The sequence below is a fragment of the Ictidomys tridecemlineatus genome, chromosome 5 (genome assembly GCF_052094955.1).
Source record: "Ictidomys tridecemlineatus isolate mIctTri1 chromosome 5, mIctTri1.hap1, whole genome shotgun sequence".
Taxonomy (NCBI): Eukaryota; Metazoa; Chordata; class Mammalia; order Rodentia; family Sciuridae; genus Ictidomys; species Ictidomys tridecemlineatus.
In genome coordinates, this window is record NC_135481.1 from 62,591,293 (window position 1) to 62,613,379 (window position 22,087).

The following is a 22,087-nucleotide window of genomic DNA, read 5'->3' on the forward strand; positions in this document are numbered from 1 at the left end:
GAAATCTTAGAGTAGTTTTGATTTGCCTTTCTCTAATTACTAAAGACGTTGAGCATTTTTTCATATATTTGTTGATCGGTTGTGTATCTTCTGAGAAATGTATGCTCAGTTCTTTAGCCCATTTATTGATTGGGTTATTTGTACTTTTGGTATTTGGTTTTTTGAGTTCTTTATATATCCTGGAGATTATTGCTCTATCTGATGTGTATGTGGTAAAACTTTGCTCCCATTCTGTAGTCTCTCTCTTTACCTCATTGATTATTTCTTTTACTAAGAGAAGCTTTTTAGTTTGAATCCATCCCATTTATTGATTCTTGATTTTGTGTCTTGTACTTAAGGAATCTTGTTAAGGAAGTCGGGCCTAATCTGATATAAAGAAGATTTGGGCCTACTTTTTTTTTTTTTTTTCTGTTAGGCACAGGGTCTCTGGTCTAATTCCTAGATTCTTTGCTGGTTTTCATCTTTATCTTTTGGGTATAATAAGCCATAACTGAGTTAATAGCTTTTCTGTCCCTTCCAGTAAACCTTCTAAAACAGAGGGTAATCTTGGGGACCCCTGACACACAGGGCCACCAATAGATATATAAAAGAGTATCTATGGCAGCTTGAATTATTTATGTTTAAAATTATTATGTCTTATTATATATTGGCAATTTATAATTATATTTGTGGGTACAAGTGATATTATGATTTTTAAATTTAGAATTGTTAAAAACTGGCAAGATTCAGTTAATAGTATTATATCAATCTTAATTCATTGGTTTTGATAATAATACTATGGTATGTAAGATGGTAATTTAGGGGAAGCTGCTTGAGGGCATATGAGAACTCTGTACTCTTTACAATTTTGTGATAGATCTCAAGTTATTTCAGAATAGAAAGTTAAAAAGATGGAGAGCAAGATGGAATACTTTTTCATGCCTTAGTTGGCTCTAGAAGTTCACAAGACAGTCCACTGGTTGTATGGGGAGAGGGGACCTGGTTTTGATGGATTGACTCTTCTCTGTTTGGGGAGAGGGGACCTGGTTTTGATGGATTGACTCTTCTCTGGTCATCATATGGTCTAATATCTCTTCAATTTAAATACTGCTCTTCATCTTTGCAAATCTTTTTGGTTGCACTTTGGAAATACACATAGTACCTGGTGCTTAAAACTAGCTTCAGTCCCATCTCTATGGTTCCTGGTAGCTTTGGATTTAGTCAGAGTTCTACTGTTGCTAATTTTATGACTTTGAGTAAGTTATTTATCCCAGCTCTAAGTTTCCCTATTTGAAAAATAGGGATAATAATATCTGACTCATGGGGGTGTGGGGATTAAATGAGATAATGTCTGTAATGTTCTTTACACAGTGTTTGGTGTATTCTGTAAAAGGTAGCAATTAATTATTAATTTTAGTAGTTACCTCATTCTACATGCCTAGTATAATTTTCTTTTTCCTTCTAATAGTTTTTCTAGGCTGAAAGTGCCTAGAGAGGAAAAAAATCATGTCTTATTCACTTTGTATCCCTTTCTGGCTGTTTTGTTGCTGGTTGTATTATTGCCTGAACCCTCTTATACCTATTTAACTCATATTTTTTTTGGTTTTAGCCTCTCTTCATCTTCTCAGTTCTGCCTTCAGCAGTTGTGTCTAAAGCTCTGTGCTAGGCACGATGAAATCATAAAGATGAATAAAACATGGACTTTGCCTTTGAGTCTTCTTAAATAAATTAATTGTCGAGACAAATAGCTCACTGTGGTATAATGAAGAATAAAATAAGTATCTTGTCTACTGCTCTTTTTCTATTTCTAACAGATACCTAAGTAGCCAGGTACCTCCCTCTCTGTCCTTTACTTGGGACTACAGATTACAAATAAAGGACAGTAGCACAAACCTTCATAGTCTATAGTTAACCCTATATCGTGTCTAACTTTGACCCTTACTTCCCAGTCTTGCTCAGAAAAAGTGCTCTGTTGGAGACAAGTAGTGGTTAAACTGATAAAGGACATGCATAATTCTAAAGCTGTGTTGCAAGCTTAGAAATGAAAGTGAGTTGCAGCACTTAGTCTTTAATATTACTCTACATATAACACACAGTGCCTTGATGTGCTGTGGAATTTTTTGATTGAAGATCTTAATAGTGTGACTCATTGGCAATCTTCTATTTTCTAGTGAGAACAGGGATGCAGAGAAATAAGGTAATTTATCTAAGGCTGATCAACAAATCATTTGGATTATTGAATAATATCACTTGCCACTTCTATCCTGGACTCTTATTGCAATATTTTAATTGATCTGCTTCTCTCTTTTCTTTATAGATAATGGACTGGTAATTACCATTGCTATATAATTTTTCCAAAGTGTATTTCAGGTCACATACCTATTGTGCTCAGAAGCATTGTAGGGTATCATATTACATATAAATAAAACTACTAAACTATAAGCACCATTAGGACAGAAAAATGAATTGACTCAGTTGTGTCATTTGCATCTAGGACAGTGTATGGCACATAATAGGCACTTTAATTAATATTTGTTAAATGATTGAATCTAAATTCTTGATATGATACGCAGGAATTTTCTTTTTCTTGGCTCAAACCTACTCTTCTTACCTTATCTTTTCTTGTCTGTGGAGGATGGTGGTCTTCCCCTACCTCTCTCTGTTTTACTAGGTGTGGATATCTTCCTCTTTCATCTCTTCCTTTCTAAATTTAATCTTTCATTCCAGAGTTCTGAAGTTTTATATCTTTCTTGAGATATATTTTTTTGGTACCACTATTTTAATCTAATTGATTCTATCTTCTTTTATAGTTCAAATGGTCTTAACTTCTAATGGGAATTGTAATCATTTATTTGCCTTGCAGTGCCTTCAAATATTTATACATCTATGAGCTCTATTATATTATAAAGTTCCCTGAAAATAGAACTATGTCCTCATATACCCTCCATAACCGCCTATGTTTAATAATATTCTTTATTGAAGTGGTCTCCAATAATATTTATAGAATGATTATATCATATTTTTTCAAGTTGTATTTCTTAAATGCATATTTAACTAATTGCCTATTTAATTCTTATTTTTTTGTTTTTGGTACCAGGGTTTGAATTCAGGGGCACTCAACCACTGAGCCATATCCGTAACTTTCTTTATATTTTTATTTAGAGACAGAGTCTCACTGAATTGCTTAGGGCCTTGCTAAGTTGCTGCTGACTTTGAACTCATGATCTACCTGCCTCAGCCTCTCAAGCCACTGGGATTTCAGGTGTGTGCCACTGGACCAGGCTCTCTATTTTATTCTTATACTACTTAATTAGAACACATTCTAATATTCATTCTAAAAAGTGAAAAGATATTTGGAAACTAAAACTCTGGTGTCTCTCTTCCTACCCATTTTATAAAAAAAAATTGTGTGTAGAGGATTCATAGCCAATTTGAAAGCTCTGTACTTGTAATTTAGTAAGATGCAGCATTTTTTGTGAGACATCATTGAACAAAATTGTGATCACTGATGATCAAGCTGTGATCAAGGTGAGAATTTAACATCAGTGCTCTATACACAGTATTACTATACTGACTTGTTTAAAAGTGTAATAATGTCAGATGATATTCTATTTTATGATTTTTGTTTATCAAAAGAAAATACTATAGAGAAATTGAATCTTATCTTGAATAGTATCACTAACAGTTCACTGTTTCATTAGAGTCAGATAAACAGTTTGAAATACAAACTTGGTTGTGTAGGAGGTTAGTCATTGGATATTATGTTTTTCAAAAACAGGTTGTTACTTTGCTTGATATCATTGTGTATTTTATTGTCTTTCTTGGATGTGTACTGAGTTAATACAGTTACTTTCCAAGTATATGTTGTGTTTAATTTCACTTTATTAAAGATTTATCTTTTTTTAAAAAAATATTCTTTAGTTCTCCCCTTTGAGAAGGGGTTAATTTTTGGCAATCCTTCTTTTTGAAAACTTGCTAGTATTATTGTTTCTATTTTCATGTGTTTATTAGGTCAACAAATGTATTTCTCAAAGTTTTAATAGAGTTTTAAGACCTGGGCAGAGTTTTAGTCTTACAGCATAAGAGATCCCAAAATAGCCCAAACAATTTTGATCAAGAAGAACAAAGTTGGAGGCATTATATTTCCTGATTTCTGGTACAAAGCTACACTAATCAAAACATGATACTGAATCCCAGTGCTCAGGAGGTAGAGGAGGGAAGATCACTCTAGCCTAGGAGTTTGAGACCAGCTTACACTGCAGAATGAGACTTTGTCTCAAAAAACTAAACCAAACAACCCTGCTCCCCAAAACACCTAAACAATATGTTAGTGGCATAAAAATAGATTAATTGGATAGAATAGAGAACCTAAAGATAATCTCATGCATATGTGGTTTCTGTGCTCTGGATATGGTTTGAGGGTGTCCCCCAAGGATTAATGTGTTGGAAACTTGGTTCTCAGTTTAGTGGTATTAAGAGATGATGGGGGGCTGGGGATGTGGCTCAAGTGGTAGCGTGCTTGCCTGGCATGCGTACGGCCCGGGTTTGATCCTCAGCACCACATACAAACAAAGATGTTGTGTACGCTGAAAACTGAAAAATAAATATTGAAATTCTCTCTCTCTCTCTCTCTCTCTCTCTCTCTCTCTCTCTCCCTCTTTAAAAAAAAAAAGAGATGATGGGACCTTTAAGAGGTGGAGCATAGCAGGTAGTCTTGAAGTATTGTTCAGAATGCTGCTGTCAGAGGAGATTAAGGTAGTTCTTAGACTATGGTTTCTTGTGAGAGGGTTGTTATAAAAAGAACATGCCTGGCCACTCCCATTTGCTCTGGGATTGCATGATTGTTCTTTCCCCATGTGTACCTGCAATGATGACATCTGCCATCCTTCACCAGAGACCAGACATGTACCAAGCCTGCCTGATCTTGGACTTTCAGCTTCCAAATCTATGAGCTAAAAGACTCTTTTCTCATAAACACTCAGTTTCAGGTATTTTTAAAATAATAACAGAAAACTGACTTATACAGCAGTCAACTGATCTTTGACAAGGCTGCTCCACACAACAATGGGAAAAGGAAAGCCTTTAATAAATAAATGTGTATATAAACTTATATCCACATGCAAAATAATGAAATTGGACTGTTATCTTATACCTATACAAAAATCAATAAAAAATGGGCTAAAGACTTAAAAGCATAAAACATGAAGTCTTCTAGAAGAAAACAGGGGAAAGCTTCTTTTATTATTATTATTATTATTATTATTATTATTATTATTATTATTATTATTATTTGTTCTACTTAGTTGTACATGACAGCATAATGTATTTTGATTCATCATACACAAATGGAGTGCAGCATTTCAGTTCTCTGGTTGTACACGGTGTAGAGATGCATCATTTGTGCAATCATACATGTACCTAGGGTAATGGTGTCCATCTCATTCCACCATCTTTCCTGCCCCATAACCCCTCTCCATCCTCCCCTTTGCCCAATCCAACATTTTTCCCATCCCCCCCCTCCCCCGCTCCATCACTAATCAGAGAAAACATTAGGCCTTTAGTTTTTTGGGATTAGCTTACTTCACTTATCAGAATATTCTCCAGTTCCATCCATTTACCTGCAGATGCCATAATTTTATTATCTTTTAATGCTGAGTAATATTCCATTGTGAAACTAGGTTAGTTTCACAGTTTAGCTATTGTGAATTCAGCTGCTATAAACATTTGTGTGACTATGTCACTATAATATACTGTTTATAAGTCTTTTGTGTATAGACTGAGGAGTCGGATAGCTGTGTCATACGGTGGTTCCATTCCAAGTTTCTGAGGAATCTTCACACTGCTTTCCAAAGTGGTTGTACCAATTTGCAGTCCCACCAGCAGTGTATGAGTGTACCTTTCCCCACCGCATTCTCTTCAACACTTATTGTTGTTCTGCCATTCTGACTGGGGTGAGAGGAAATCTTACAGTAGTTTTGATTTACCTTTCTCTAATTACTAAAGATGTTGAACATTTTTTCATATATTTGTTGATGAGTTGTATATCTTCTTCTGAGAGCAATTCTGAGCAAGAAAAGTGAAACAGGAGTCATCACAGTACCAGACCTTAAACTATACTAGAGTATAGTAATAAAAAAAGCATGGTATTGGTACCAAAATAGACATGTAGACTAGTGTACAGTATAGAAGACACAGAGACCAATCCATATAAATACAGATATAGTATACAAAGGTGCCATAACATCCATTGGAGAAAGGATAGCCTCTTCAAAAAATGGTGCTGGGAAAACTGGAAATCCATATGTAGCAAAATGAAATTAAACCTCTATCTCTCACCATACACAAAACTTGACTCAAGGACCTAGGAATTAGACCAGAGACCCTACGCCACAGAAAAAAATGAAGGCCCAAATCTTCATCATGTTGGATTAGGCCTGACTTCCTTAACAAGATTCCTAAAGCACAAGAAATAAAAGCAAGAATCAATAAATGGAATGGATTCAAACTAAAAAACTTCTTCTCAGCAAAAGAAACAATCATTGAGGTAAAGCGAGAGCCTACAGAATGGGAACAAATTTTGACCACATGCACATCAGATAGAGCACCAATCTCTAGGATATATGAAGAACTCAAAAAACTTAATGCAAAAAAAAAAACCAAAACCAAAACAAACAACCCAATCAATAAATGTACTGGGGGAAAAGCTTCTTGACAGTGGCTTTGGCAGTTGCTTTTTGAATAAGACTCCGAAACACAGGCAACAAAAGCAAACATAGACACATGGGACTATATCAAGCTAAAAAGCTTCTGCACAGCAAAGGAAATAACAATAAAATAAAAAACACCTTATGGGAGGAAATATTTGGAAATCATATCTGATAAAGGGTTAATATCTAAAATGTGTAAGGAAATCCTTCAACTCAATAGCAAAATGAGAAATAAATAAAAGGAGGAGAAAGATGAAAAAAATGTGGGTATGAAAGGGGAAAGAAATTGAATAGATATTCCTCAAAAGAAGACCTACACATGGTTAACATGGTTATTTGAAAAACTTTTCAATATTTTTAGTTATCAAGGAAATGCAACTCAAAACCATAATGAGTTATCACTTCACATCTGTTAAAATGGCTATTTGGGAAAAAAAAAGTGTTGAGGAGAAAAGGGAACCTTGTATAAACTGTTGGGGAGAATATAAATTGGTACAACTCCTATGGAAAACTATATGGCAGTCCTTAGAAAATAAAAATAGAACTGCCATTTGTTAAAACAACCCCACTTCTCCCTCTTGTGGGCACATATCCAAAGGAATTAAAATCAGGATCTTGAAAAGATTTATACTCCCATGTTCATTGTAGCAATATTACCAGTGGTAAGGACATAGAAGCAACCTAAATATTCATCAACAAATGAATGGATTAAAAAAAGAGTGGCATACAAATAATGGAATATTATTCAGCCTAAAAAGGAAATCCTGGAGCTGGGGTTGTGGCTCAGCAGTAGAGTACTTGCCTAGCAAGTGTGAGGCCCTGGGTTCAATCCTCAGTGCCACATAACAATAAATGAGTAAATAAAATAAAGGTATTGTGTCCAACTATACCTAAAAATTAATATTAAAAATGAAATTCTTCTAATTTGTGACAACATGGATAAATATGCTAAATGAAATATTTCTACATGATTCCACTTGTATGTGGAATGTAAAGTAGAATGGTGATTGCCAGGATATGGGGAGGAAATGGGAAGGTATTCATCAGAGGGTACAAAGTTTCAGATAGGGAAGATGAGTAAGTCCTAGAGGTGCACTGTAGAATATAGTGCCTATAGTTAGCAATATTGCGTTGTATGCTTTAAATTTTGTTAGGGAGTAGGTATTATTTTCTTTCCACATACGCGCATAAAATTTAAAAAGATGGGAGTGGGGGGTGGCTGGGGTTGTCACACAGTGGTAGATTGCTTGCCTAGTATAGATGAGGCACTGGGTTCAATCTTCAGCATCACATAAAAAAATAAACAAATAAAATAAAGGTATTGTGTTCCTCTATAACTAATTTTTTTTTAATTAAAAAAAAAGATGGTGTGGGTATACTTTAAGAAGTGAGGAATATATTCTTGGTATTGACTGTGGTGATAATTTCATGGAAATATATAATAGCTGTGTTTTAAAGGTTTATATGTCTTCCAGTACAACTAAGGTACTTTAAATAGAGGATATTAAGAGTTATATTTTTCTCATTTGAACTGTGTATTTCCTCCTTTTTTTGCCTTCTGTTTATCTTTGATATTGAAAGAGAAATAATCTTATTAATTTTACTTCTCCTTATTTTCATTTTTATTTTTCTACTGGTGATTTAGTCTCTCTGGGAAATGTCCTACTGGAAGTAAAATATTTAAATTAAATGATAGTTTTTTTTTTAATACTAAGGCTGTTTTGATGGATATAACAGAAAAATGAGAGCAAGGATTCTTGTTGCTCTTACCATTATTTGTTTGAACCATAGCTCCTTTTAAAATTAAATTGTGATCATAACTGTTTGGGTTTTGGAGTTCCTTCTAAATAAGGTCAGGGACCTTATTTAGTATCTCAGCATTTATGGTGTTTTTACTGGCAAAACAAGTGATTATTGGCATTTTTAGTTTATTTGGATATTCTGTAAGTTGAAAATGCTGTTAGCAATAAATGCTTACATCTTATAAGTACTTTTGTTCCATTTCAAATATGAACACATTTAAATATTTTTCATTTAATACTCTAAATAACTTGTGAAGTGTGCTATATTATTCCCTTTTTATAGTTGAAGACTTGAAACTTATAAGGGTAAATAGCCTTCTTAGAATCATATGGCTAGTAAGTGGAAAGGTGAGAGTTTGAACCTAGATCTATCTAATACATATATTATCATAGTAGAACGAGACTTCCTAATAATAGCAGTCAGAAGTATTCTGCTCGCTTGACTTTTAGTGTAGTACTAAAACTCTTTCAAAACTTTCTTCTAAGCTCTTTTCCATGGAAAGTCTCACAATTTCCTTTGTGCATTGATTGCCATTTGGAAGTATAACTATAGATGTGTTTCTGTATTAGTAATATCACTATTTCAGGTAACAAAATATTTGAATACATTCAAGTAAGAGGAATATTTGAAGAAATAGTTGAAAAAACTTTGATTGCTTTTTCACCTACATGAAATCATAAATGTTTGTTAAAGGTCTTTTAAAATTTTTTTGTTAAGGGTCTTAATTAAGGTCTTTTATCTGTCAATAAATATGTTAAAGATTTTTTGAGCTTTTTTGGCAAATTTGCAGCTTAAGTCCTGTGATAAGTATGTTGTCTTAGTAAAGTAATATCTAAATACTTATACTTTGGTCCTCTCTTGGGAAACACCTGAAATAGAGACAGCCTCCTAAGATTCTGCTTTGAGGTTTCATGAAGACTGAATACTTGCTGTGACTGGATAAGAGACAAGTTTCGTTGTATTGTGAGATGTATCCAGTAAACTTGGTTATTCAGGAATTTAATTAAGAGTTCCTAGGAACTTAAAACTTAAGGTAGTTTTTATAGGCATCATGACTCAAAGAATTCTTTGTGTATTTATATACTGTATGTTTGAAGAAGGGACAGTTCTGACCTGAACTAGAATAAAGCAATGCCCATAGTTATCAGGACCAAAGGTGATATTTTAACGAAATACTGAAATTGCTATAATATGAAGTTTTTAAATGCTTCTAGCTTAAAGTCACTAACGTTAGTATTATTTCTTAGACTATATTGTAATAAATTTGCCTTTTGTTAGGTCATATGATACTTAGTTTACTGGATTGCCCTATAACATGGGATTAGCCTGATCTATAGCACTGGAATTAACAGTCTAACAATAGAGATTTCTTTTCACTTTTTTTTTTTCAGTCTTTGGGAATCACACTTTGAAGATTAAATGTTCATAGTGACAGAAAGATGTGGTAGAAGGCACCTAGAATTTCAAGTCAGGAGATAAGAATTTAAGTACTAAATGCATTGAAACTAGATATGTGGTCCTGGAGCAGTGAATTCTCCTTTCTTAACCTTATTATCTTTACATGGAGAAAGAAGATAAACATTCCTACATCATAGGACTTAATGTTAGCACTAATAATTTTAATAGATGAATAATAATATATTGCTAGATTACTAAGAGGTTTGCAAAGTACTTTTATACAGATTTTAAAAAAATTTTTATTATTTTTTTTATTGGTTGTACACAACATTACAAAGCTCTTGACATATCATATTTCATACATTAGATTGAATTGGGTTATGAACTCCCAATTTTTACCCCAATATATATATACAGCACAATTTTTCATCTCTCTGCTTGTTTTTTTATTTTATTTTTTTATTGGTTGTTCACAACATTACAAAGCTCTTGACATATCATATTTCATACATTAGATTCAAGTGGGTTATGAACTCCCATTTTTACCCCAAATACAGATTGCAGAATCACGTCGGTTACACATCCACATTTTTTACATAATGCCATATTAGTGACTGTTATATTCTGCTACCTTTCCTATCCTCTACTATCCCCCCTCTCCTCCCCTCCCCTCCCATCTTCTCTCTCTACCCCATCTACTGTAATTCATTTCTCTCCTTGTTTATTTTCCCATTCCCCTCACAACCTCTTATATGTAATTTTGTATAGCAATGAGAGTCTCCCTCCATTTCCATGCAATTTCCCTTTTTTCTTCCCTTCCCTCCCATCTCATGTCTCTGTTTAATGTTAATCTTTTCTTCCTGCTCTTCCTCCCTGCTCTGTTCTTATTTGCTCTCATTATATCAAAGAAGACATTTGGTATTTGTTTTTTAGGGATTGGCTAGCTTCACTAAGCATAATCTGCTCTAGTGCCATCCATTTCCCTGCAAATTCCATGATTTTGTCATTTTTTCGTGCTGCGTAATATTCCATAATGTATAAATGCCACATTTTTTTTTTATCCATTCATCTATTGAAGGGCATCTGGGTTGGTTCCACAGTCTAGCTATTGTGAATTGTGCTGCTATGAACATTGATGTGGCAGTATCCCTGTAGCATGCTCTTTTAAGGTCTTCAGGGAATAGTCCAAGAAGGGCAATAGCAGGGTCAAATGGTGGTTCCATTCCCAGCTTTCCCAAGAATCTCCAAACTGCTTTCCAAATTGGCTGCACCAATTTGCAGTCCCACCAGCAATGCACAAGTGTACCCTTTCTCCACATCTTCGCTAGCACTTGTTGTTGTTTGACTTCATAGTGGCTGCCAATCTTACTGGAGTGAGATGGTATCTTAGGGTAGTTTTGATTTGCATTTCTCTGACTGCTAGAGATGGTGAGCATTTTTTCATGTACTTGTTGGTTGATTGTATATCCTCCTCTGAGAAGTGTCTGTTCAGGTCCTTGGCCCATTTGTTGATTGGGTTATTTGTTATCTTATTGTCTAATTTTTTGAGTTCTTTGTATACTCTGGATATTAGGGCTCTATCTGAAGTGTGAGGAGTAAAAATATGTTCCCAGGATGTAGGCTCCCTATTTACCTCTCTTATTGTTTCTCTTGCTGAGAAAAAACTTTTTAGTTTAAGTAAGTCCCATTTGTTGATTCTTGTTATTAACTCTTGTGCTATGGGTGTCCTATTAAGGAATTTGGAGCCCGACCCCACAATATGTAGATCGGAGCCAACTTTTTCTTCTATCAGACGCAGAGTCTCTGATTTGATATCAAACTCCTTGATCCATTTTGAGTTAACTTTTGTGCATGGCGAGAGAAAGGGATTCAGTTTCATTTTGTTACATATGGATTTCCAGTTTTCCCAACACCATTCGTTGAAGATGCTATCCTTCCTCCATTGCATGGCATGCTTTTAGCCCCTTTATCAAATATAAGATAGTTGTAACTTTGTGGATTAGTCTCTGTGTCCTCTATTCTATACCATTGGTCCACCCGCCTGTTTTGGTACCAGTACCATGCTGTTTTTGTCACTATTGCTCTGTAATATAGTTTGAAATCTGGTATCGCTATACCGCCTGATTCACACTTTCTGCTTAGAATTGCTTTTGCTATTCTGGGTCTTTTATTTTTCCATGTGAATTTCATGATTGCTTTCTCTATTTCTTCAAGATATGCCGTTGGGATTTTGATTGGCATTGCATTAAACCTATAGAGAACTTTTGGTAATATCGCCATTTTGATGTTAGTTCTGCCTATCCATGAACAGGTTATATTTTTCCATCTTCTAAGATCTTCTTCTACTTCTCTCTTTAGGGTTCTGTAGTTTTCATTGTATAAATCTTTCACCTCTTTTGTTAGGTTGATTCCCAAGTATTTTATTTTTTTTGAGGATATTGTGAATGGAGTGTTTTTCCTCATTTTCGTTTCAGAAGTTTTGTCGCTGATATACAGAAATGCCTTTGATTTATGTGTGTTGATTTTATATCCTGCTACTTTGCTGAATTCATTTATTAGTTCTAGTAGTTTCTTTGTAGACCCTTTTGGGTCTTCTAGGTATAGAATCATGTCATCTGCAAATAGTGATAATTTAAGTTCTTCTTTTCCTATTTTTATGCCTTTAATTTCTTTCGTCTGTCTAATTGCTCTGGCCAGTGTTTCAAGAACTATATTGAATAGAAGTGGTGATAGAGGGCATCCCTGTCTTGTTCCAGATTTTAGAGGGAATGCCTTCAACTTTTGTCTATTCAGAATGATGCTAGCCTGAGGCTTAGCATAGATAGCTTTTACAATGTCAAGGTAAGTTCCTGTTATCCCTAGTTTTTCAAGTGTTTTGAACATAAAGGGATGCTGTACTTTGTCGAATGGTTTCTCTGCGTCTATTGAGATGATCATATGGTTCTTATTTTTAAGTCTATTGATGTGGTGAATAACATTTATTGATTTCCGTATATTGAACCATCCTTGCATCCCAGGGATGAATCCTACTTGATCATGGTGCACAATTTTTTTGATGTGTTTTTGTATTCGATTCGCCAGAATTTTATTGAGGATTTTTGCATCTAGGTTCGTTAGAGATATTGGTCTGTAGTTTTCTTTCTTTGAGGTGTCTTTGTCTGGTTTCGGAATCAGGGTGATGTTGGCCTCATAGAATGAATTTGGAAGAGCTCCCTCTTTTTCTATTTCCTTAAATAACTTGAAAAGTATTGGTATAAATTCTTCTTTAAAGGTTTTGTAAAACTCCGCTGTATACCCATCCGGTCCTGGGCTTTTCTTGGTTGGTAGTCTTTTGATGGCTTCTTCAATTTCATTCTTTGATATTGGTCTGTTCAAATTGTGTGTATCCTCCTGACTCAGTCTGGGCAAATCATATGACTTAAGAAATTTATCGATGTCTTCACTATCTTCTATTTTATTGGAATATAGGGTTTCAAAATAATTTCTAATTGTCTTCTGTATTTCTGTAGCATCTGTTGTGATGTTGCCTTTTTCATCCCGTATGTTAGTAATTTGAGTTCTCTCTCTTCTTCTCTTTGTTAGCACGGCTAAAGGTCTGTCAATCTTATTTATTTTTTCGAAGAACCAACTTTTAGTTTTGTTAATTTTTTCAATAGTTTCTTTTGTTTCAATTTCATTGATTTCTGCTCTGATTTTAATTATTTCTTGCCTTCTGCTACATTTGCTGTTGTTTTGCTCTTCCTTTTCTAGGGCTTTGAGATGAAGTGTGAGCTCATTTGTTTTTTTTTTCTTTTTTTGAGGAATGACCACCAGGCGATGAATTTTCCTCTTAAAACTGCTTTCATTGTGTCCCATAGATTCCGATATGTTGTGTCTGTATTTTCATTTATCTCTAAGATTTTTTTTATTTCCTCCTTTATGTCTTCTGTAACCCATTGATCATTCAGTAACATATTGTTCATTTTCCATGTGATGTAGGATTTTTCCTTCCTTCTTTTTTCATTGATTTTCAGTTTCATTCCATTATGATCAGATAAAATGCATGGTATTATCTCCACCCCTTTATATTTACTGAGGGATGCCCTATGGCATAATATATGGTCTGTTTTTGAGAAGGATCCATGTGCTGCTGAGAAAAAAGTATATCCATTTGATGATGGTTGATATATTCTATATATGTCATTAAGTCTAGGTTATTGATTATGGTATTGAGTTCTATAGTTTCTTTATTCAACTTTTGCTTGGAGGATCTGTCCAATGATGAGAGAGGTGTGTTGAAGTCACCCATAATTATTGTGTTGTGGTCTATTTGATTCTTGAACTTGAGGAGAATTTGTTTTATGAATGTCGCAGCACCATTATTTGGTGTATAAATATTGATAATTGTTATGTCTTGTTGGTGAATGGTTCCTTTTAACAGTATATAATGTCCTTCTTTATCCCTTTTGATTAACTTAGTCTTAAAGTCGATTTTATTCGATATGAGGATGGCCACCCCTGCTTGCTTACGAGGACCGTGTGCATGGTATATTTTTTCCCATCCTTTCACCTTCAGCCTGTGTATGTCTTTTCCAATCAGATGTGTCTCCTGGAGGCAGCATATTGTTGGATTTGTTTTTTTAATCCATGATACCAGCCTATGTCGCTTTATTGGAGAGTTTAAGCCATTAACATTCAGAGTTACTATTGATATATTGTTTGTACTTCCAGCCATGCTTGATTATTTATCCTTTTTTCTAAAAAATTTAGTTTGTTTCTCCATGATTATCTTTTCCCTTGCCCTCTGTCTTTACCAAGGTACTTCCTACTGATGGTTTTGGTTATTGTTTTTCATTTCTTTCTCGTGTAGTGTTTTGCTCAAAATGCTTTGCAATGCTAGTTTTCTGGCTGCAAATTTTTTTAACTTTTGTTTATCATGAGAGATTTTTATTTTGTTGTCATACCTGAAGCTTAATTTTGCTGGATACAGAATTCTTCATTGGCATCCATTGTCTTTCAGTGTTTGAAATATATTGTTCCATGACCTTCTTGCTTTCAGCGTCTGTGATGAAAAATCCGTTGTTAACCTTATTGGTTTACCCCTGAAAGTAATCTGTCTCCTTTCTCTTGTAGGTTTTAATATTTTCTCTTTGTTCTGTATATTGGATATCTTCATAACAATGTGTCTTGTCGTTGGTCTACTGTGATTTTGTGTGCTCGATGTCCTGTATGCATCTTCAATTTGTATATCTGTTTCCTTTTTTATTTCTGGAAAGTTTTCTGTAATTATTTCATTCAGCAGGTAACGCATTCTCTTGGTTTGAATCTCTGTACCTTCTTCTATCCCGATGACTTGTAAGTTTGGTTTTTTATGTTGTCCCATAACTCTTGGATGTTTTTCTCATGATTTTTTACCATCCTTTCTGAGTTGGCTAGACTCTTTTCAAGATGATATATTTTGTCTTCATTATCTGATGTTTTGGCTTCTACTTGCTCTCCACTCTGTTAGTGATACTCTCAATTGAGTTTTTAATTTGGTTTATCATTTCCTTCATTTCTAGAATTATTGTTTGATTATTTTTTTATAATCTCTGTCTCTTGATAAAGATGCTTAACTTCTTCTTTTATCTGTTTATGTAATTCATTCTCAATGTGTTCTTTCGCTGCTTGAATTTGCTGTCTTGTATCCTCTTTAAGGTTCCATTCCATCTGTCTAAGGTATTCCTTGAGTTCTTTATATGATCATTTTTCTGATGAGTCTAGGTCCTCCTGAATATTTAGGCTGTCCTGCATTGTTTGTACTCCTTTTCTTCCTTGCTTTTTGAAGCTGCTCATGTTACTTCTTGTTCTGTTTGACTGCTGAGTTACTGTTTACTCCTATAAATTTATTTGATGCTTGGGAGGAAAGGTATTAGAAGGGAAGGGAAGAAGTCACTAAAGAGAATGAGAGTAAGCAGGTAGAATTCCAGGAAGGGGGGATAAGAAAATTGAAAAGAAATGAAAAGACAAAAGAAGAAAAAAAAATAGGAAATAAAAAAGAAAAAAAATTAAAAATAATAATAATAAAAAAATTAAAATTAAAATTAGAAGAAAAAAAATTAAAAAAAAATTGTAAAAAAATTAAAAAAACAACAAGAAAGAAAAATGAAAATGAAAGAAAAAATCCAAATCAAAAAAAAAAGAGAAAAAAAAAACCTAATAAATGCAGTCTTAGAGTTTGATTAACTTCTCTTCCAGTAGGTGGCGCTGTGCCCACTAGGCCAAGCTTCTCCTGTCAATAGGCGGGAACCAATCACTGTGCAGCAGCTCCTCCTCCCAGACTGGGCGGGTCTCCAATCCTGAGTGCCTAGGGCCTCCTCTTGTGTCTAGTCACTCCCCCACTTTTCCTCTAGCCAGGCCCCTCTCACGGTGCCGCTCACCACAATACTGGCTACACGCCAGGTCTGCTGCTCCCGGGAGCCCTGTTTTCATGGACGATTGGGCACACTCTCCCAGTTTGCCTTTCCTTCAGACCCTAAGTTTGTAGAGCTTGGGGCTGAGAATCCTCAGTGAATTTTACTTGCCCTCCAGTAGCCACGCCCCCGGTAGCTGGTGCAAGAAACCTCAGCTGTGGGTCCCGCGCCACGTCTGATTCCCTCTGTCTGGGGGAGCTGGGAGGGGCCCTTAAGGTTTCCCCATGTGTGGAGAGGGAAGACTAGGGAATTACACACCTGTAGCTGCAGGTTTCATTGAAGTTATCTCTTCTGCCGCAGTCTGATGACGTCAGTTCTCTGCCATGGTGGTATCTCTTGCAAATGGCGACAGTTCCTTTCCCTTTGCCGGGTGACCAATGCAACGGGTGGGTCCTTACTGTCTCTCCCAAGCCCCGTTTCAAACCTGTGGCCACTACCTATGAAGGCTTGGTAGACATTTACCTCCGTTGGATCAGAGGGGCTGACCAGTTGTTTCAGCCGGATGGATTAGTGCTGAGTCACAGCTGTTTGTCTGCGGGAAGCAGGTGAATGGGAGCTTGAATCCAGCCTATCTGGGCTCAGTGTGTGTTCTGAGTGGCCCAGACTGTTTGCCCCAGATCCACGTCAGCTCAGCATTGCCTAGTGATCCTGAGCAAACAGAATTTAGGTTGTTTATGACTCCCTATGCCTGCACAGCTGAAGAGGTCAGAGGCTTGATCTCTCTGCGCCCGCTGCCATGTTGGAATCCACTCTTTTATACAGATTTAAGGAAGATATATTTGTGTGTTACAATCTATAAAAGGACTTTTTAAATTACGAAGTACAGTGTGATTATTAATTGGTAGTTTCAAAATTACCTAAATTAGTGGCTGTGCTGTTAGTGGTTCGGATATGATTTGTCCTCTAAGGATTCATGTGTTAGAAATTTAATATTACTCGGTGTGGAAATGTTAAGAAGATGGTGGGATCTTTAAGAGGTAGGTGCTAGTGGGAAGTCCCTAGGTCATTGGAGGCATGTCCTTGGAAGTGATTAGGGTAGTTCTGTGGGACCCTGAGTTACTTCTCTTGCAAGTGAGTTATAAGAGTGAGCCTAACTCCTGAACTGCTCTTTGACTTCATGTCTGGCAATGTGATTACTCTCTCTGGCACATGTTTCCTCCATCTGCCATAAGTTTCTCACCAGGAGCTAATGTTGGTGCTATGCCCTTGAACCTCTGAAACTGTGAACTAAATAAACTATTTTTCTTAACAAGTTATAGTGCCTCAGATATTTTATTGTAGTAACAGAAAATAGGCAAATATAGGCTGTTTTAGCTTTAGTTATTTGAATGACACATCAAATTTTTCTAAACTCAGAGAATACACTTAATTTATTTTGCTAAAAGAAAAATTTTGAAGTGTGTTTTCAAAGTGTTAAGATTTGTTTTGAATTTAGATTGCAATATGATGAAAAGAAGATGAAAAAAAGGAAATTAAATTACAATACCATCTTGCCTCTGCATTATTAGAGATAGTGACCCAGGAAAAAATCACAAATGGTCAGAAATAGTTGGGGGCTGATGTCATTTTTGGAAACCACTATTAGGTTTTCTCTCTAGTAAGCCAAAATAAGATATCATTTAGTGTGGTTATTTAAATATAAACATTTATGAGTTAATGTTTATCTTATGATTTTTTTGAGAGAGAGAGAGAGAGAGAGAGAGAGAGAGAGAGAGAGAGAGAATTTTAATATGTATTTTTTTTTAGTTATCGGCAGACACAACATCTTTGTATGTGGTGCTGAGGATCGAACCCGGGCCGCAAGCATGCCAGACGAGCGCGTTACCGCTTGAGCCACATCCCCAGCCCTATCTTATGATTTTTAATTGGCCTGTACTAGTGTTTATGTGTAGTTAAAGGGCTGGCAAATGCCTCTCTTGGCCAGCTTTGGGCAGGATTTCTAGTTATACTTTTGAGAACACTTCTGACTCTGGATTTGGTTAATAATTGTGTGTATGATTAAGGATTTTTCAAAGCTTATTTGCATCAATATTTTTTCTAGAGGAATTATTCTGAAAAAACTACCTTCCCAATGATAAAACCTTTTGTTTTAGTTTACCTTTTGTGCCTATAACTGACTACTATCAATGGGTAATTGATAAAGAATATTCAAGTTCAGGAGGCTGGGAAGTCCAAGAGCAGGGCTCCAGCAGCTGCTGAGGGCCTTCTCAATGCATGATAACATACTACATTGGGGACCAAGTTTTCAGCACACAAACCTTTGAAGACATATTCAAACCATAATACCTTTTATGTGCATTTAGAACCTAATAGCTTCTAGAAGTTCTTTCTAAAGTACAACTTAAATAGTTCCTTTCAGAGGTTAAGTAGCTGATACTTTTAGACTAACTACTACTTAGGACATTTTAAAAGAAATATTCTGCCTTCAAAACTTCTGTTTTTTATTGATATAAAACATATATTAAGAAAAGATCAACATAATATAAGGCAGTAGATAGTAAATAATAGCAGGTGGTTGTGGCATGTACTATTAGTTGCCTACCCAGAACTTATTTCCCCTTGCTAATGTAATCTTGATTGTGTTTTCGTGGCACTGTGTCCCTCATTGGTTCATGACAATCGTGTTTCTTGATTTCCCATCTTCTTCAACTTAGGGTAGCTGTGTGACCCTGCTATGGCCAGTGGTTATCTGTTTTAATTCTCTATTACTGCTTGATAGTATTGTCCCTAAATGTACTAACAGAATAAAAATTACTATGAATTCTCATGGTTTCTATGGATCAGAAATTCAGATAAGTCTGGTGGGGATAACTTGCATCTGTTCCATGATGTCTGAGGTCTTAGCTAGAAGACTTAAAGCCAGGACTAGGGTTATATGAAAGTTCATTCATGCTGTCTGGTGGTTAAAACTTGTGTTTGTATTTGTTGGGAGCTAACTAGAACATTAGCATCTGGTCTTGACATGCTTGCTGTGTAACACACACACACACACACACACACACACACACACACGTATATATAGAGAGATAATGTGCAAGCACAGGCCCCAGCTAAATGGAAGCTAGATTTTCTTTATGATCTTTTGTCAGCAGTTATATTCGTTGTGCTTCATTGTGTTAGTTGGGACTGTTACAAGTTCTCCTCTAGTTCCAAGAGAGAACCTGGTCTCCCTTCTCAGTTGGAAGAGGTTCTGTCACAGTACAAAAAGAACATGAGAGATGGGATAAATATATTGGGGTGGCCATCTTTGGAAAACAACAGTTTACCACAGCATTTAAAGAAAGGTTTATTGATGGGGGGATGTTTAGGAAGTTTTTATATTCCAAGTAAAAGGGAGATGATGTTTCTGGCATGATCCTTTGTTGTGTATCCCTTCTTCCTGTCTTAAAGTAATAGCATCCAACTGTACCCATGAGGAGATAAACCAACCTGCTAAGGATGTTGACATTTTTGCATTTCAGCCCTGGAGTATTTCTAGACTGTTTTTTTTTTTTTTCCTGAGAGGAAATAAATAACCTATTTGTTTAAATTACTTTATCAAGACTTTTGTTTTTTTTTTATAGCTAGTTATAATCCTCCAATTCAGGGTTGTCAACCTTGAATATGCATAGAAATCACCTGGAATGCTTGTAAAAACATGGATTTTGAAAAAAGAGTTTCTGTGTCACTATGTCAATGGATCCCAAGAGTTTGTGTTTGTGACAGGTTTCTGGTGTTGCTGGGTTTAGGACCCAGTTATGGGATTTGGAAATTCAGAGAATAGAGGGTGATTAGGGGTGATCTAAAGGGAGAGATGGAACTTGGGATAGACAGGTAAGCTTTGAACCATTAGGATTCAGGAAGCAATTCCAACAACTCCTCTGTTAACACAGGAATGTTCAGAGGAAGAATAATTGTATTTTGAGATTTGTAGTCTAATCAATCCATCCTAGTTTGAATAGATTGACTGTGTAGTAACTGCAGGCAGATGGAGTGTGGCTGGAGGAGGTGGATAACACAGGTGCTGTGACCTGTAAGGGTTTGTCTTCCCTGTGGCCTCTTCCTCCTTCCTGTTTTTCTGTTTGGTGATCACTATGAGGTGAACTGCAGCTACATCAATGTTTATAGCAGCACAATTCACAATAGCTAAATTGTAGAACCAATCTAGATTCCCTTCAATAAATGAATGCATAAAAAACTGTGGTATATATACACAATGGAATATTACTCAGCATTAAAAGAGAATAAAATATGGCATTTATAGGTAAATGGATGGAGTTAGAGAATATTATGCTAAGTGAAGGAAACAAGACCCAAAAAACTAAAGGCTGAATATTTTCTCTGATAAGTAGATGCTGATCCATAATGGGGGTGTGGGGCGGGGAGCATGGGAGAAATGGAGGAACTTTAGATAGGGCAAAAGGGAGGAGGAGGAAGGGAGGGGGTATGGAGGTTGGAAAGATGTGGAATGAGATGGACATCATTACCCTAAGTACATGTATGAAGACACGAATGGTGTGACTCTACTTTGTGTACAACCAGAGACATGAAAAATTGTGCTCTGTATGTGTACTATGTATTGAATGCATTCTGCTGTCATGCATAACAAATTAGAATAAATAAATAAATTTTTTAAAAAGCCCTTAAAACACCCCCCTCCACACCTAATTGTGTATCTCTGTAAGGCCAGATTATCTTTAGATACTTCAGCCAGAGTGTGACATTGCAACAGATTCCAGAAGTACATGAGAATATAGCTGCTTTTTATTGTGTTTGTAGGTACATAAAACAGTGCCACCTTCTTCATTATCTTTTAAAACCAGTTATTTTTATTAAATGTGTTAATGTGCAATGAAGTTTTTATTATCTTAAAATAAATTACTATCCACTTAATAAGTCTGAATTCTAATTCAAAATGATTAACTATGGTAAACACCGTATATATAAAACTATAAAACACCATATAACAAACTATGGTAAGTACCACATATATAAAAACTCTTTGGAAACCTCAATAAGTTTTAAGAGTGTAAAGAGATCTATAATGGAGTTAGAAAATTTCAAAGGCTTAGAGTGTAGCCCAATGGTCAAGTACTTGCCTAGCATGTGCAAAGACCTGGGTTTGAACCCTAGCACCAGAGAAAGAAAGAAAGAAAAAAATTTAGGATTTTTTTTTAAATTTAAATGAGATAATCTTTATAATCACCTTCAAAAAATAATGTTATTATGTTTTAAAAAAAATTTTAGTTGAATACAATACCTTTATTTATTTTTATGTGGTGCTGAGGACTGGGATTGTGGTAGAGCGCCTGCCTGGCCTGTGTGAGCCACTGGGTTTGATCCTTAGCATCACATAAAAATAAATAAAGGTTAAAAAATTAGTTCTGTTTGTATATCATATTTGGATTTTCCGCCTACCCTGATTAATTTTATTTTTAATATAGTTCTAAAAGTCAGGATGATGCAAAAGGTATATTCAAAGAAATATCACAGACCTCCTCCCCCCAGTTCCTTCCATCCTATTTTTACATGCTTGTCATTCCATCCTGTTCTCCTGCCTTCTTGCATAACTCTCTCATTTATCCTGTTTGTGTTTCTTTTTGCTCAAAAGCAGATACATACAGATTTTATTTCCCCTTATTTCATATAACAGCATTTTATAGGTACTCTTACATTTTTATTAAGATATACTTCATATATCATAAAATTTACTCTTTTACAACCATCATCACTAATGCTAGAATGTTTTTATTACTCCGGAAAAGAACACTTCCTTGCCTGTTAATAATC

The 22,087-nt window shown here is 35.3% G+C and overlaps 1 protein-coding gene across 6 annotated transcripts in view; it reads left to right on the forward strand.

Moving 5' to 3' along the window:
* Rad51b (RAD51 paralog B) overlaps window positions 1-22,087 on the forward strand; it is a 564,635-nt gene that overhangs the window by 58,249 nt on the left and 484,299 nt on the right. Inside the window, exon 8 of one of the 6 annotated variants that reach the window (XM_078050106.1) lies at window positions 3,142-3,765. The exons of the other annotated variants lie outside the window; for them this stretch is intronic. Within the exon in view, the coding sequence (XP_077906232.1) occupies window positions 3,142-3,189 (48 nt within the window). The 3' untranslated portion in view covers window positions 3,190-3,765. Of the gene's footprint in view, window positions 1-3,141; window positions 3,766-22,087 lie in introns of those variants that run through there. 6 annotated transcript variants of the gene reach the window in all.